Source organism: Ursus arctos, unplaced genomic scaffold (assembly GCF_023065955.2).
Source record: "Ursus arctos isolate Adak ecotype North America unplaced genomic scaffold, UrsArc2.0 scaffold_5, whole genome shotgun sequence".
In the NCBI taxonomy this organism is placed as follows: domain Eukaryota; kingdom Metazoa; phylum Chordata; class Mammalia; order Carnivora; family Ursidae; genus Ursus; species Ursus arctos.
In genome coordinates this window covers 75,460,243-75,476,207 of record NW_026623067.1, presented here as the reverse complement: position 1 = coordinate 75,476,207, position 15,965 = coordinate 75,460,243, and the positions used below count along the sequence as shown (strand labels likewise).

General features: G+C 40.3%; 1 protein-coding gene across 15 annotated transcripts in view; it reads left to right on the top strand.

Annotated features, from left to right (window-relative positions):
• Window positions 1–12,563, top strand: part of MCTP1 (multiple C2 and transmembrane domain containing 1) — a 564,253-nt gene extending 551,690 nt beyond the window's left edge. For all 15 annotated transcript variants that reach the window (XM_044384008.3, XM_044384007.3, XM_044384003.3 and 12 more), the window contains 2 exons: window positions 9,422–9,519; window positions 10,503–12,563. In XM_044384008.3, the coding sequence (XP_044239943.1) occupies window positions 9,422–9,519; window positions 10,503–10,574 (170 nt within the window). In that variant the 3' untranslated portion in view covers window positions 10,575–12,563. The remainder of the gene's footprint in view (window positions 1–9,421; window positions 9,520–10,502) is intronic.
• The last annotated feature ends 3,402 nt before the right edge of the window (window positions 12,564–15,965 follow it).

Here is a 15,965-nt window from a genome sequence, read left to right as displayed (position 1 = left end):
GCACCGTAGGCTCCATCATACTGTAACCGTGCAGCTGTGCAGATTCTTCATATATCAAAGCGTAGCTTTGTCTAGATAGCATGCAGATTTATTTCCACCACTTATACGTAAACGGAGGCATTTCGATCCAGGTGGCGCGTTTAGGGCAATATGCTTTTGCGCTGTGGTACTTTATCTTGTGGAAGCGTCCCTAAACACGGACTGCATATGGCCGCCTGTTTAAGAGGTCACCTTTAGGATGCAGGCAAAGGGTCCTTGGCACTGACAGGCTGCTTAGGAACAAGAAACCTGCTTTATGTGTACGAAACAAAAGTGCTTCTGCAAAAACCCACTTTAAAGGTGATGTTTCCCAGTCCTCTTTTTATGCTGCATGCCAACAGTTCCTCCGGCCCTAGGCTCCACTTAGATGATGGTTTCAGATTCTTCATTGTTTTAGGGTTTCTACTCCTTATCTGAGAGAAATCGTGCTCTGAAAAAAACGGTCAGTCTCTATGATGGACTCACATATAAAACTACATTAATGATATATATATAAACAAGACCGGGGAGAAGGAGGTTTCTCTACTTGCCGCCGGCCTGCACACACCCAAGATTGCTAACGTACACAAAATGCAAAGAACCAAAATGGGTACAGATTCCAGAAAACACATGTTTACACTAAAAGCAAAAAGATCAAAAGGAATGTTTTGTTATTTTCTTTTTAAGACTTTTAAAGAAATGTGACAGAGGGGTCTGAAGTCCCCACACCCTCCAGTTTTAAGATTCCTATCGCCCTATTCTTTTTGGTCTGTCTTGTCATATCCTGAGTAAGCCCTCTTACCCTTTATCGTCACTCTGCTTACCTTTACAGCTTGGGTAGGGAGGGGAGGTGGGGGAGATGACGATGATTTTTTCCCTTGTTGTAATTTAAACAGTTTCAAATAAGATAGTACTTGCACTACACAGGGAGAGAGGCCTTTCTTCCCTCTGTTCAAGCCCTCATCTTTCATTCCTTCCTTTGATATATAAAACAGATGCTGTTTTCTTGAAGGAATTAGGGTAGGGCATGAGGTGTGGCAGTTTATTATCTCTAACCTTCCTAGGGTCGGGTCTGCCATCTCGGCTGTGATAGGTGATGAACCTCTGGTTTTGTTTCCCAGCGCTCGCAGAAATTGGAACCCAGGGCAGACATCTGGCTCTGTAACCTGGGGTGGCCTCACTGGCTCTGTCTTAAACGTCATTCTTAGAGAATGTGTTTGGGCCTCTTGTTTCATCAAATGAAATAAAACAAGAACAGTATTTCTGGAGTGCTAGGTGATTGCTGAAGTATTAACTGGAAATTTAAGACATGGGTCTCACATGGGGAGACGGACCAAAACCAAGAATGCAAAAGAAGTTTATTCTGCCGAACTTCCTGAAGAAGAGCCAAGAGGCTCTAACTTTTGACCCAGTTTGTTGACTTCATATAAAGCTGCTCATTTATTTTGTACATGTGAATGCTTGGCCACTTATTAAGTACAACATAAATTTCAAAGAGCAGACTTAGCACATTGAAATCCTACCTTACATCCCAGAATATGCAGAAGAGGTACCTCTGGTTTTATACATTGTTTCAACATTTCTGTCTCATTAGAGTTTTTGTTTCCATACCAGCCCCAATTTCACCTGTATGTACCCCTCAAGCACGTTTGCTCTCAGGTAGCATAGAGCATTAACTGCCGAATAACTTCGTAGGGGTAGATACGGCTCATCCGTAATGGTTCTCGGCTGTTCTATTCCAAAAGTGATCCAAGTAGGTCAATCACAGCATCTTTTGCAAGCACGAAATTTAAATTTTGTGTAATTTAAAAGGAAAGTGGCTTCCTGAAAATCTCAATGCCGGAGATGTAGAAATGGAAACCCCCGCCACCCCGGTGAGAACTTTTAAAATCTACTCTCTTAGCAACCTTCAGATATGCAATGCAGTAGTAGTAACTATCGTCATCTTGTACATTATATCCCCAACACTTATCTTGTACCTGAAAATGTGTAGCCCTTCACCCATTTCACCCATCCTCCCACCTCTGGCCTCTGGTAACTGCCATTCTGGATCTACGAGCTTGGCTTAACGTATTTTTTTTAATTCCACACACAGGTAGGGTCTTAGGGTGTTTGTCTTAGACTCATTTCACTTAGCGTAGTGCTCTCGAGGCCCACCTGTGCTGCTGCAAATGGCAAGATTTCCTTGATTTTTATGGTTAATAGTCCGCTGTGTATACATACACCCTATTTTCTTTATTCACTCATCTGTCGGTGGACACTGAGGTTGTTTCTGTGTCTTGGCTATTATAAACAGTGCTGCAACGAGCATGGGCCGGGAGGGTGTATTTATCTTTTTGAGTTTGTGTTTTTTGTTTTCTTTAGATAAATATCCAGAAGTGGAATTGCAGGAACATAGGGCAGTTCCATTTTTCTTTTCTTTTTTTTTCAGGACTACCCATTCTGTTTTCCACAGCGCACCAGCTTACATTTCCACCAACAGTGCATGAGGGTTTCCATTTCTCCACATGCCTGCCAACACTTGTTATTCCTTGTCTTTTTGGTAATCGCCATTCTAACAGGTGTGAAGTGATAGCTCGAGGTGTTCTTGATTTGCAGTTCCCGACAGTGATGTTGCGCATCTTTTCACATTCTAGTTGGCCATCTGTGGGTCTTATGTGGGAAAATGTCTATTGAGAGCCTCTGCCCATTTTTTTAAGTGGATTGTGTTTTTGTCTTTGCTATTGAGTTGTATTAGTTCTTTATATATTTTGGATATTAGTCCCATAGCAGAGATAAGATTTGCAAACATCTTCTCCCAGTCAGTAGGTTGCTTTTTCATTTTATTGATGGTTTCCTTTGCTGTGCAGGAGCTTTTTAGTATGATGTAGTCTTATTTTTACTTTTGTTGTTTTTGCTTTTTTGGAGACAAATTTGAAACATTGCCAAGACCGATGTCAAGGAGCTTACTGCGTTTATTTTGTTCTTGGAGTTTTATGGCTTCTGGTCTTACATTCAAATCTCTAATCCATTTTGAGTTAATTTTTGTATATGATATTCGATAGTTCACCGTCATTCTTTTGCATGTGGTTGTCCAGTTTTCCAACACCATTTATGAGACTGTCCTTCCTCCATTGTATATTCTTACTTTGTCATCATTATATTGATTATACACATGTGGGTTTACTTCCTCACTTTCCATTCTGTTCCATTAACCCATGTGTCTGTTTTGATGCCATTATCATACCATGATATCAGGGAGCGTGATGCCTCTAGCTTTGTGGTTCTCAAGACCGCTTTGGCTATTTGGGGTCTTTTGTGGTTTAGGTTTGTTTGCTCTGCTTCTGTGAAAAATGCCAGTGAACTTTTGATAAGGATTGCATTGAATCTGTAGATTACTTTTGGGTAGTCTGAATATCTTAACATTATTCTTCCAATCCATGAACATGGACTATCTTTCCATTTATGTGTGTTATCTTCAATTGCTTTCATTAATGTCTTATAGTTTTCAGTATACAGGTTTTTCACGTCCTTCTTTAAATTTATTCATAGGAATGTTATTCTTTTCGATGTGATTGTGAATCGGATTGTTAATTTATCTTTCTGATAGTTCATAATTAGTTTTTGAAACAAAATAGATTTTTACTGATTTTGTATCCTTGGTTTGCAAATTGGCCCCCAAAGTGCATAAACTGACAAAAGAGGCAGACCATTTCAGACTGGTAGGTGGCAGATTTAATATACAAGGGAACTCACTTATGAGGCTTGTCTTGGGTGGCTACAGGCAAGTAAATCCCCACCCCTGCCCACCTGAATCTTACAAGTTTACAAAGAGGAATTGACTGGGCTCAGTCCCATACACTGTTCAGATGGTCTTAATAACACCTTCTTCTTTCAAGGCTACGTCCTTGGAGCAGTTCCCACTGTGGGTATAGTGGGCAAAATGTACATTTCAAAAACCAAAGGGTGAGGAGCCTCTAATTGCTAGAATTCAGCAACCAGGTCAACCACAGGTCATATCCTCTCCTATCCTCTCCATTAGCTCTTCCCCCAAATCCTGCAGTTTCACTGAATTCACTTATTAGTTCCTTTTTTTTTGGGGGGGGGTGGACTTTATATATAACATTACATTTCAAAAACCAAAGGGTGAGGAACCTCTAATTGCTAGAATTCAGCAACCAGGTCAACCACAGGTCATATCCTTTCCTATCCTCTCCATTAGCTCTTCCCCCAAATCCTGCAGTTTCACTGAATTCACTTATTAGTTCCTTTTTTTTTGGGGGGGGGGTGGACTTTATATATAACATGATGTCATTTGCACATACTGAGTTTTTCTTTCCAATTTGGGTGTTTTTATTTCTTTTTCTTGTTTGATTGCTCCAGCTAGGACTTCCAGTACTCTGTTGAATAAAAATGGTGAGAGTGGACATTCTTGTCTTGTTCCTGAACTTAGGGAAAAAGCTTTCAGCTTTTCACCACTGAGTATGATGTGAGCTATGGGTTGTCATATATGGCCTTTAATATATTGAGGTATGTTCCCTCTATATCCACTTTGTGGAGAGTTTTTATCATCAATGGATGTTCGTGTCAAATGGTTTTCTGCATCTATTGAGATGATCATCTGATTTTTTATCCTTTTCTTCACATGGTGTATCATACTGATTGATTTGCAGATGTTGTACCATCCTTGCATCTCTGGAATAAATCCCAATTGTGGTGAACGAGACTTATAATTGTTCAATGCAGTTTACTAATATTTCGTTGAGGATTTTTTCATCTCTGTTCATCAGAGATATTGGCCTGTATTTTCCTTTTTCTGTGTGGTGTCTTTGTCTAGTTTTGGAAACACAGTAATGCTGGCCTCATAAAATGAGTTTGGAAGTGTTCCCTTCTCTTCTAGTTTTTGGAAGAGTAAGAAAGATTGCTATTCTTTGAGTGTTTGGTAGAATTCACCAGTGAAGCTGTCTGGTCCTGTTTTTGGGGAGGTTTTTGATTACTGATTCAGCTGCCTTCCTAGTAATCCAGGCTGAATAGAAATTTTCTGTTTCTTCATGACTCAGTCTTAAAGACTATATGTATCTAGTAACTTGCCCGTTTCTTCTAGGTTTCCATTTGTTGGTGTTTAATTGTTCATACTAGTCTCTTATGATTCTTTATACTTCTGTGGTTTCAGGTTTAACATATCCTCTTTCGGTTCTGATTTTATTTGAATCTTCTTTTTTTCTTGGCAAGTCTAGCTAATGGTTTGTCATTTTACCCATCTTTTCGAAGAATCAGCCCTGAACTTTATTATTCCCTTCCTTCTACAACTTTGGGGTTTTGTTTTCCTTTTCTAGTTCTTTGAGGTATAAAGTAGATTGAATATTTCTTTTTTATTGAGGTAGGCATTTATTGCTATGAACTTCCTTCATAGAACTGCTTTGGTTGTACCCCATACATTCTGTTTTCATTTTTCTCAAGGTATTCTTTTATTTCTTCATTGATGCACTGGTTTAGTAGCATGTTATTTAACCTCCCCATACTAGTGGATTTTCCAGTTTTCTTTTTGTAATTGATTTCTAGATTCCTACCGTTGTGGTTGAAAAAGATGAATATGATCTCAGTCTTCTTTATTAAGGCCGGTTTTGTGGCTTAACATATAAGCTGTCCTGGGGAATGTTCTGTGTGCACTTGGGGAGAATGTGTATTTGCCTGCTTTTGGATGGAATGTTATGTTGATGTCTGTTAGGTCCATATGGTCTAACCTGTCATTTGATGCTGATGGTTCCTTATTGGTTTTCTGCTTGGATGATCTAGGTGGTGATGTGAAGTATTAAAGTACTCTAGTATTATATTGCTATTTTTCCCTTTATGTTTGTTAATATTTGCTTTATAAGTCCAGGTGCTCCTATGTTGGCTACATAAATATTTTAAAATGCTAGATCTCTTGCTGGGTTGGCCCCTTTATCATTATGCAATACCCTTCTTAGTCTCTTATTACAGTGTTTGTTTTAAAGTATGTTTTGTCCAATGTAAGCATAGCTACTCCAGCTTTCTTTTGGTTTTCATTTGCATGGAGTAGGATTATCCAGTCCTTCACTTTCAGTCTGTGCATGTCTTTGCATCTGAAGTGCGTCTCTTCTAGGCAGCATATATATAGACGGGTCTTGTTTTTTTTATCCATTCAGCCATTTGACACCTTTTGACTGGAGAATTTATCTTATTTACAGTTAAACTAATAGTTAAACTACCTATTGGCATTTTGTTAATATTTTCTGTTTTGTAGTTCCTCCGTGTTCCTTTTTTCTTTTGCTCTCTTCCTTTGTGATCTGATGACGACTGTGCTTGCTTTAGTATCTTTTGTGTATCTAGCATAGGTTTTTTGCCTTGCTACATATTACAACAGTCCATTTTAAGTTGGTAACAATGTACGGTTGGATGCATTCTAAAGCTCTACATTTTAACTCTTCACCCACGTGTTCTGTTTTTGATGTTACACACTCATCTGGAGCCCCCAAAATACAAGTTCCTTTCAAGGGGAGCCCAGTGGGTTAGAGCAACAGCACAAAGACAGCATCCTGCAGCGTCCATGTCCTCAGAGCACTTTACCAAGCCTCTGGATGTATTATGGCGAACCTGAAGCTCCAGGACAGTCGGATAGGTCTCTCTCGCAGATAGACTGTGGCTGTTTTAGCCTGCTGTCTGTGGGGTGGCAGCCTGCCAAAAACTCTAATTGTTACAGTCCTGTAGGACCCAGAAATACAAGCCCCATGCCCACCAGAGTAGGAGATCAGGGGGCATTCCCTCAGTGGCAGCTGTAAAATCCAGGCCACCAGATATATGTCAAACCTCCCCTGAGAGAGACTGCTGCTCTGGAGCATGGGACAGTGCCTACTCTCCAAGACTTCTGGAGAAGTTTACAGTCAGCCCTCACATGTGTGTTTAATTAGAAGCCTGCCCCTTAGGCAGTGACTAGGATGATAAGCTTAGGGTCCGTGACAAAGACTGAGCACCTGAGTATGTTGCCTCTAGCTACATCCGCAGGGTCGGAGCTGTTTAAAAATTTTTTCTTTGGTTACAGTCCTGTGGGACCTGTGAGCATCACCACATTGGCCACCACAGCCAGGTGATACACAGGTGTCCCCCAGCAGCAGCTACAAAAGTCAAGGATGTCAAACAAGGATATAGGTTCCTTACTGGGAGATATTTATAAGTGATAGTGAGGCAGAGAGTGCAAAGACTGCATCCAGCGGAGTCTGTTCCCTGAGAACTCCATAAACTCTCTTAAGTGTGCCAGACCAGAGGGTTGACCAGCAGCCCAAAGCTCCTCTGTAAGCAAATAGGCTTCTTTCTCAGAAAGACTGGGGGTGGCTTTCAGTCTGCTGTCTGTACAGTGTCCTGGGGATGGTAGTCTGCCAAGAATGGTCTGAGTGTTAGAGTCCCATGCAACTCAGGAATGGAAGCAACCCTGGCCTACTGAGCCCAGCAATCAAGGGGTGTCCCCTTGCTGGCAGCCACAAAAGCCAAGGCACCAGATGTGTGTAAAAGCTCCCCTCCAGGAAATGCTGGTGCTCTGAAGCATGGCCGAGGGAGAGCGTGAAGCTGGTGCCTGCCAGTCGAAGGGTAAAGATGGCTCACTGGCTTTACGAGGCAGACAGAGTGCAGGGTATCCCAGCAGGCCGCTGCCCGTCCAGCTGAAGCTGTAAGGTTACACGAAAGAGATTCATTTGCTCAAGTCCGGGTCCTTTCCCAACGGCTGCTTCCATGCTGCACGCTGGGGCAAGTGAGTCTGCACACGAGCCCTTTGAGCCATTTCTCAGTTCACTACAGCTCTTTAGGTCATGATTTTCAAAGCCAGATGTGTCGGGGGCTCATCTGTCAGGTATAGGACTTAAAAGCTGGGGTGCCTGATATAGGGTATAACCTGCTGCTCTTCAGAGAGAAGCTCTATGTTTGTGAGTTACGTGTGCTCGTGGGTTGCCTTGCTGGGGTAGGACTTATAATGAGATTTTGTCTCAGCCTCTCCTACCCACTTCCATTGGCCTTTTCTTGTTCCCTGATGTGAAGAAGTCGCTCAGCTGGTTTTCAGGGCCTTCTCAGAGGGAACTGTTCCATAGGTGGCTGGAGATTTGGTGTATTCATGGGAGGAGGTGAGTTCAAGGTCTTCCTACGTTGTCCTAGTGAGCCACCTCCTAGATGTAAAGCCAGACATAAAACCGGGGCACAATGCGTGTGTAAAAGCTTCCCTCAGGGAGATCCTGAGCCTCTGCGGGGTGTGGCAAAGGGAGAGTGTGGAGATGGCCTGCACCGGCTGCCGCAAGGCAGAGGGAACGTGCAAAGATGGCACCCCAGGCTCTGGCTCCAGAGAGCACCCTGGCCGTCCCTTGAATGTGCGTCTAACCAGATGCCCACCCCTCGGCCGGATGCTCCAAGACAAGCAAATGAGCCTCTCCCAAAGTCCAGGTACCTTTCAATTAACTGCTTCCACGTTGGCCCCGGGGTGACTCCAAGCATGCAAGCCCTTTGAGAACCATTTCTCCGATCACTGTAGTCCTGTGGGTCTCATGGGCGGAGCCCCATTGGTTTTCAAAGGTAGGTATTTTGGAGAGTCGTCTCATAGGTGCACGTGTTACAAGCTGGGGGTGCCTGATGTGGGGTTCAAACCCTTCGCTCAAGGAGAAGCTAGAGCTTTTGAGTTCCCTCCTGACCGTGGGTTGCCACACTGGGGGTAAGGTTCCTGGTGAGATTATGTCCCAGCCTCTCCTACCTGCCTGCTTCCGAGTGAGCCTTCACTCAGCACCCGGAATGTGGCAGGACAGTTCGGGGTCATCTTGCATCACCACCTTTAATGCTGTTTATTTTTTTTTAAAAGCTGGTGGTAAACTCTTTCTCATTTCAGGTCATTTTCAGAAGGGGAAAAAAAAAACAAGGACAGCTGTCTTCTAAACATTTAGTTTGCATAACATTAACACCTCCCCCCACTCCAAAAAACAGTAAGGTTTATCTTTTGAAAAAGGGAAAACCAGTAAATCAGACTTTTTGCCTTGAATAGTTTCATCATAGATGAAATACTAAAGCAAGCCTTCTAAGTAATAGGACACTGAGTGGCAAGGCAAGCTACGCATTGCACGTTCTTGCCAGGTGCCTTTTGTTTCCCAAATAAAAAGCCTTTCCTGCTGGGAAGAAGCCACTGAAGTACAAAGAGAAAACCAGAGCTGCCATTGAGTTGGGGATGGATCGAGAAAGGAGACAAAGAAAGCAACAGGAAAAGGGGAGACGGAGGGAGCGTGGGAGGAAGAAAACAGGGTGTACGGGTTCATTCAGTCAAGACTGAAGAGCCGCTTAATCTAGATCTTCAAATCACTGCAACATGTGGAAATAGACGTGACGTTTCTAATTCCTAACTTCGGAGATTTCAATAATGTTTGATCTATCACTTTTTCAGGCATCAATAAATTTACAAAAAAGCTTCGGAGTCCATATGCAATTGATAACAATGAGCTCCTTGACTTCCTTTCCAGAGTCCCTTCAGATGTACAAGTGGTATGTAGGTTTCACTATTACTGCTATTTAATGTCGGATGGCATTGGGTTTTCACTTTTCATCCTTTTAATTTCAAAGGTTTTAGAAGAGCCACTTAAAAAGGCCAGCAGCTGATTTTGTCTTTCAGGAATTTAGTCCACTTGGGGTGTTACCCAAGAACTTTTAAAAAGCATGAGGAACAGAGAATGAGAGAGGGCTGCATCAAGAACCTACCAGGGCTCATAGGGGCAATTTTCCTCCAACAGAAGGTTCACCTGGTTTGTGAAGGGAAGTCACCATTACCTGAAGGGAGGAAACGGGAATATAGATGATGAAAGCAAGATGTGCTAGTGAACATTTGAAAAACCCTTCTTTGCATAATTTGCATAATTAACTGAGTTTTAAAAATGTATCTTGGAGACAAGTGTGTGGGTGGGGTGGAGAGTAACTGCTTTTTCAAGACTGGGGCACATCTCAATCCTTTAAAATTCCTTGAGGTTAACTCATGCCCATTCATCAGTTAATTTCAGAATAAATGAGAAATGTTTTTATCAAAATCATGACACTGTGTTGCAGCCATACCTTTCTTTCTTGCTTTGTTTCAGTTGAGTTTTCGATTTGGTATCCCATGTGAGAGTAGGCTGGAGGGAGATTAAGCCTAAATTAAACAAACAGTAAATTTGCAAAGAACCATTATCCAGCCTTTCAAAATTAAGATAAAGATGGTTTTGCTTTTAATGTAATGTGTTACTGACAGCGAAGAGGCAGGCTATTACCAAAGTTCACATCAGTGCTCTCATGTAATTTCTGGTAGGATTTCCCTTATGATTCTTGCTCTATCATTCTATTGTTTTCTGCATCCCAGCTGCAGATCTCATAGACCCTCCAGGGTGAGTGCTCTTCCCACCCCTGCCTCCAAGCAGTGCCTCTCATTCCTTTGCTTTTCCTTCCCTTGCCAGAAAGTGACCACCTGACCAGTCTTTCTCTGAACTCTGTTTAAACAGGTGCAATACCAAGAACTGAAACCAGATCCTTCTCATAGCCCATGTAAAAGGAAGAAAAACAATCTTGGCTAGCCAGCTCCCGCACTGAGGAGCCCAGCATCTGTTTGGGAAGATAAAAGAAAAAGCCTTCAGCCTCAGCAGCATTTCCTTTCTTCCTGCTTTTTATTTATTTTGCCTTTTTATCATGATCGAGAGAATTTGTAAATAGTGTACAAAGGCATATGTCTTTGAAAATATACTTCCATTGTACAGACTCAATTGGATAAAGGTCTAGCTGTTGCTGTGTGAAAGCCTCGTTGGCTGTGGATAATAATGTAACAACAAATGTAAGAATGGTGACATTGGGAGATATACACTTCTCTAATTACAAGTGGAAGAACCAGAATATTACATTAAATGCTCAGCTGTGCTCTGATTAAATCTACATGAAATGTAAATGTCAATTTGATTTTTAAATTTTTTTTTAATGTGACTATTTTTTATCTGAAAAGTAATCCATTACAGTTTTCTATGTTTTATACATTTTAAAAGGGAAGGGGGAATCCCAAAATCTGAATTATGGAACAGATGCATTTCAATTTAACACAGATTCTGACTTCAGATCCTGACTTTCATTCCTGTGCAAATTATTGAGATATGACCCAGCTTATTTTAAGCTAATGAGTGAAGGTACATTCACTCTGTCAAGATAATCTTCCACATTCTACAAAGAAAACTTCCAAACCTTCTATCATTCCATCTAAAACCTTAAAATCTCTACAGGATTACACATAAATACTGCCAGGTTTATAAATGATTGCCTATCTGAATTTTTATACCTACTACCACTTTAATTTGTACCAAGTCAGCAAGTTAGCAACCCAGTTCAGTTGTCAAAAGTACTAGCAAACTAAATCTGTGTTGCTTTTGGTGTCTCTGTGCATCTAAAAATATTTAATACTCAAGTGTTCTCACACACACAAAAAGTATCTGCTTTCTCATTAGATTACTGAAATGCTTTCATGCATAGAATGATTTTGTTAGTGTGAATTTTAATGTAAAGAATGCTAGTGTGCTAAATGGTATGCCAGTGTTTCATTACATTCATTTATAGAAAAACTAATCATTCTTGGTAATATGAATGCATGAAATCTATTTTGTAAAACAAAAACAAAACAAAACAAAAAAAAAAAAGAAAAAAAGAAACAATGAAACAAAACAACCCTGCTTATGGGAAGGGGGAGTTTGCCTTTAAAAAAATGTTTCACTACTTAACCATAGAATCTATACTTAAAAATTGCATTCCCAAGACTTATGGCAGTTTTTGCACCTCGCTCCCTGATAAATCAAGGGAGTATACCTCTGGAGAGAGAAATAATTTGGTGAGAATGTTTTACTTCCCTGACTGGGTAGGGGATTAAGCTCGGCTGAAAATGCTACAGAAAATGTTTTGCACTACTTTATTAATAGACTGGGATAGGGTGAGGGGGGGTTATGATGGAAAAACATAGGAAAGCCAGAAATATAGATTTCACTCTAAAGGAAGATCCTTTAAAAATAAACTTAATCTCATCAAAGCTAATTTTTAAAGTATTTTTATTTTAAAGCGACGTTGTTAAATACTATTTCTTATGATAGAACTATTTTGATCTGTTTATACACTATGCTTGAAAGAGAATGTCAGTTAAATTTCCTTTCTACAGAAAGGCTTTGACCTCCGTATGCTCTGTTTAGCTCACCATGTTTATAATGACATGCTTCTATCCGCGTACCATCACCGTTTGTTGCTTAGACATAATACTCCATGAAGCTGATGTTACCACAGAAAGTTTACTGATGGGATAATTTGTTTGAAATACCTTTTGATTATACCTCGTGTGAGATTTATGTTCCGTGCTGACAGTGTCTACTCAAGTGTCTACAAGCCTGATATTGTACAACTTCAGATGGACCTGGTGCACAGTAACCATTAACAGATGCCTAATTTTTGTTTCATTCTACCAACTTGCAGATGTTAAATTCAGTGGTAATGTTGACTATACATTCACTGCATTAAATAAAAAAAAATTTGTTTTCTAAGTATAATTAGTACTCCTTTCTTTGCTGTTTTTTGTGGGGTTTTTTTGGATTGTTTTGTTTTTTGGGTTTGTTTTGTTTTGTTTTGATTGAGAGAGGAGTGCTGGAGGATTATTTGCGTATTCTTACAAATGACACTTCACTTAGAGAAACTAGGTTTGGTTTGGACAAATGAAGCCTTCTCTGAAACCTTGACTATTGTATGAAACTCACCACCTTTTAAGGCGTGAGCGCGCAATGAAGTTGATAGAAGAGTAAGGACTGTCTTGAGGCATGAAATGATATTCAGAGAAATCTTCATTGCTTTCGAAACTACATTCGCAGGATGAAAAGAAGAAACTGTGTCTAATAAAATTTTAACTGTTTCTTTCCCCTTCTCGCATAGGTACAGTTTTGCCTTTTGAAAGCTGCTTAACGTTAGTTTTGAAAGATTTTCCATGTAAATATTTTAAGATATATTTAAGAGATTAAATATCACTCCAATAGGGGTGAGACTGCTAAATCCGGTAATCTTGTCCACTATTAAATATTCTTCAGTGTCTTTGAGTAAATTCACTAAAGGTCATTCACATGACAAAGTACTATTGTTGCTATTAATTGTGGTAATTCCTAAGAAATGCATATTTTAAACTTCTCATTTATAAAAAGAACATAATACTTGCTCATTTTGGTACTGTTCCACAGCTTCAAACTGACAGATGCTGTAGGGATTCCAAATTATATTTGAACCATACTATACACTGGGATAATCTGCACTCTAAGATTTTTTTAAAGATATCTTAAGTGATCTCCACACCCAAAGTAGGGCTTGAACTCACAACCCTGAGATCAAGAATCTCATGTTCCACCAAATGAGCCAGCCAGAACCTCAAACTGAAACGTTCTTTTCAATGACTTTGCTTTGTGATACATTTATTGAATACCTATTACTATTATATGACTTGCCCTGTCACTGGCAATGATCCAACCAGTGACAGTACATTGAAATCAAATCGGGAGCTAAAGTATAATAAGAACAAAATTTAATTGATAGGTTTCTGAAAGCATCTTTTACAGAATTGTATTCTATATATTTTTTTCTGAGTAGCCCAATTTATTAACCTTACTGAATTTATAATTTAAAATCTTTTTTTTTAAAGTACAAAAACTAATGATAGAGTACATCATTAGTTTTTGATTAGTGTTCAGTGATTCATTAGTTATGTATAACACCCAGTGCTCATCACATCACATGCCGTCCTTAATACCCATCACCTGGTTAGCCCATTCCCCCCACCTCCCCTTCTGCAACCCTAAGTTTGTTTACCTGAGTCAAGAGCAGTCTCTCAAGGTTTGTCTCCCTCTTTGATTTCTTCCCATTCAGTTTTCCCTCCCTTCCCGTATGATCCTCTGCACTATTTCTTAAGAATTTTATTGTATATTTTAAGGTGAAAAAAAATTCAGTAGTAAGCTTTCTTACTCAGGGACCATGGGAACTTTTTTTCCATTTTGATCTCAATATTCAAATGTCTGTAATGCTGTAAGTGGTCTAATTTTGTATTAATTAGTCTTATTCAGAGGCTTTAATTTCAGTTTATACACTTATTAAATGTACCTCAATATTTCTGAGTTTTGTACTCAGCATTAAAAACAAATTAAAAAAAGTATTATCAGGCAACTGATGTTCCAGAAATACAAGTAAAGAGATCCACCGTTACGCTTCTGGCAAAAGCTTCAGGTATTATTAAAGGAATGCTTATTTAAATTCTGGGGCTTTAAATGTCAAGTGTGAGTACGTGCATGTGTACAGATGCCAATTCATTTGTTTGATTAGAGTATCCAGAATCAGCCTTTTCTAATTGTTCAGTCGAGTATGAATTAAAACCACATAAAAAATGTAATGAATACTTACAATAGTGTCACTCCTTGCAATTATACTTCTCTTCGCCGAGATGACTGGTGTAACTCACTGAAAGAAAAAACATAAAACCTTTTTTGGGGTGAAAATGTTAGGTCTTATGCCTTAGTTTCTTTCTTTCTTTCTTTTTTTTTTTTTTTAAAAGATTTTTTATTTATTTATTTGACAGAGATAGAGACAGCCAGCGAGAGAGGGAACACAAGCAGGGGGAGTGGGAGAGGAAGAAGCAGGCTCATAGCGGAGGAGCCTGATGTGGGATTCGATCCCATAACGCCGGGATCACGCCCCGAGCTGAAGGCAGACGCTTAACCACTGTGCCACCCAGGCGCCCCTATGCCTTAGTTTCTACATTCGTACAGTGGCAGTCACATCATAGAAGTTTTATCAGCTGAATCTTTGAGTTTTAAGAAACACCAAACAAAAGGCCTCATTATGTAAGAATACAATGCAAAACAAAACAAAACCACCCAACCCCAAAACAACCAAAGTGGTCACGTGCTGCAGAAGCCAACCCCACCGTGGAAGGTTCGCTGGAAGGTAATGATTATGCGTGCGCTTTCCCAAGGGGGTTTGCGCTAACGACCCAAAAAAAGTGTAACAAGTACATACATGGTCTCAAATGAGTTTTAATTTATTGAGACCTTCCTTTCTTCACATTCTAAATTAATAACAAAGAAGTGGTCCCTCAAATGCACCAGCTGTATTTTTGTAGACAGGTTTTGTTTTTCCCCCTCTGACGGTTGTGTCTCCACATGTTACTGAACAATTATAAAACTCCATTTAAAAAAAAGGAATGGCACTGCTGTTCTGCTCTCGGCAATTAATAGCATTACTATATTAAGCTGAAAGCTTTATTTGTATTAAAAACAGAAACAGGTAAGTAGTCATGCCAAAGTTTTCTCAGTCTGTAGCATAAGAAAACATGCAACATAATTCTCCCCTGCTGCAGATTTTTCAGTGTTCCTTCAAGAGAAAAGGAGCGACCAACCTGTCAGCGAAGGAACTTGCAAACCACGTCTTCTCCGGAGGAATGCGTTCGAGCTCCTAAGACCTGGCTTGCTGCTGCTGCTAGGGTGAGATGACAGCACAGGCTCAGCTCCGCTTCCTATCAAAGACAAGCTTCACGATGGCAGGAGGCAACTTGAGGCAACATTTCATTTTGCTGGAACTCAAACACCAACAAGTTTAGGGGAAATGCTAACTGCATAGAACAAAGGTGCACATCTGGCCCCAACCACTCATAAGCGGATCTTGATTACAGGAGCCCCGCCTGAGACAACGGTAATTACAGAGGCAGCTGCAGTACAGAGGGAGCTGAGAGGAAGAAGTACCATTGCTGGTCCCAAGTTCAGGGATCTCTTAACAAAGCCATCCAGAGAACTGGGAACCTTACGATTCAACTCGACATCATTCCCTCAGAACATCCCTCCTTTGTACAGCAGTGATTATGACAATTACAAGCCCAAATCCGTGCGTAACCTGTAATAGTGAAATCGTGGAAAGTAATTTAT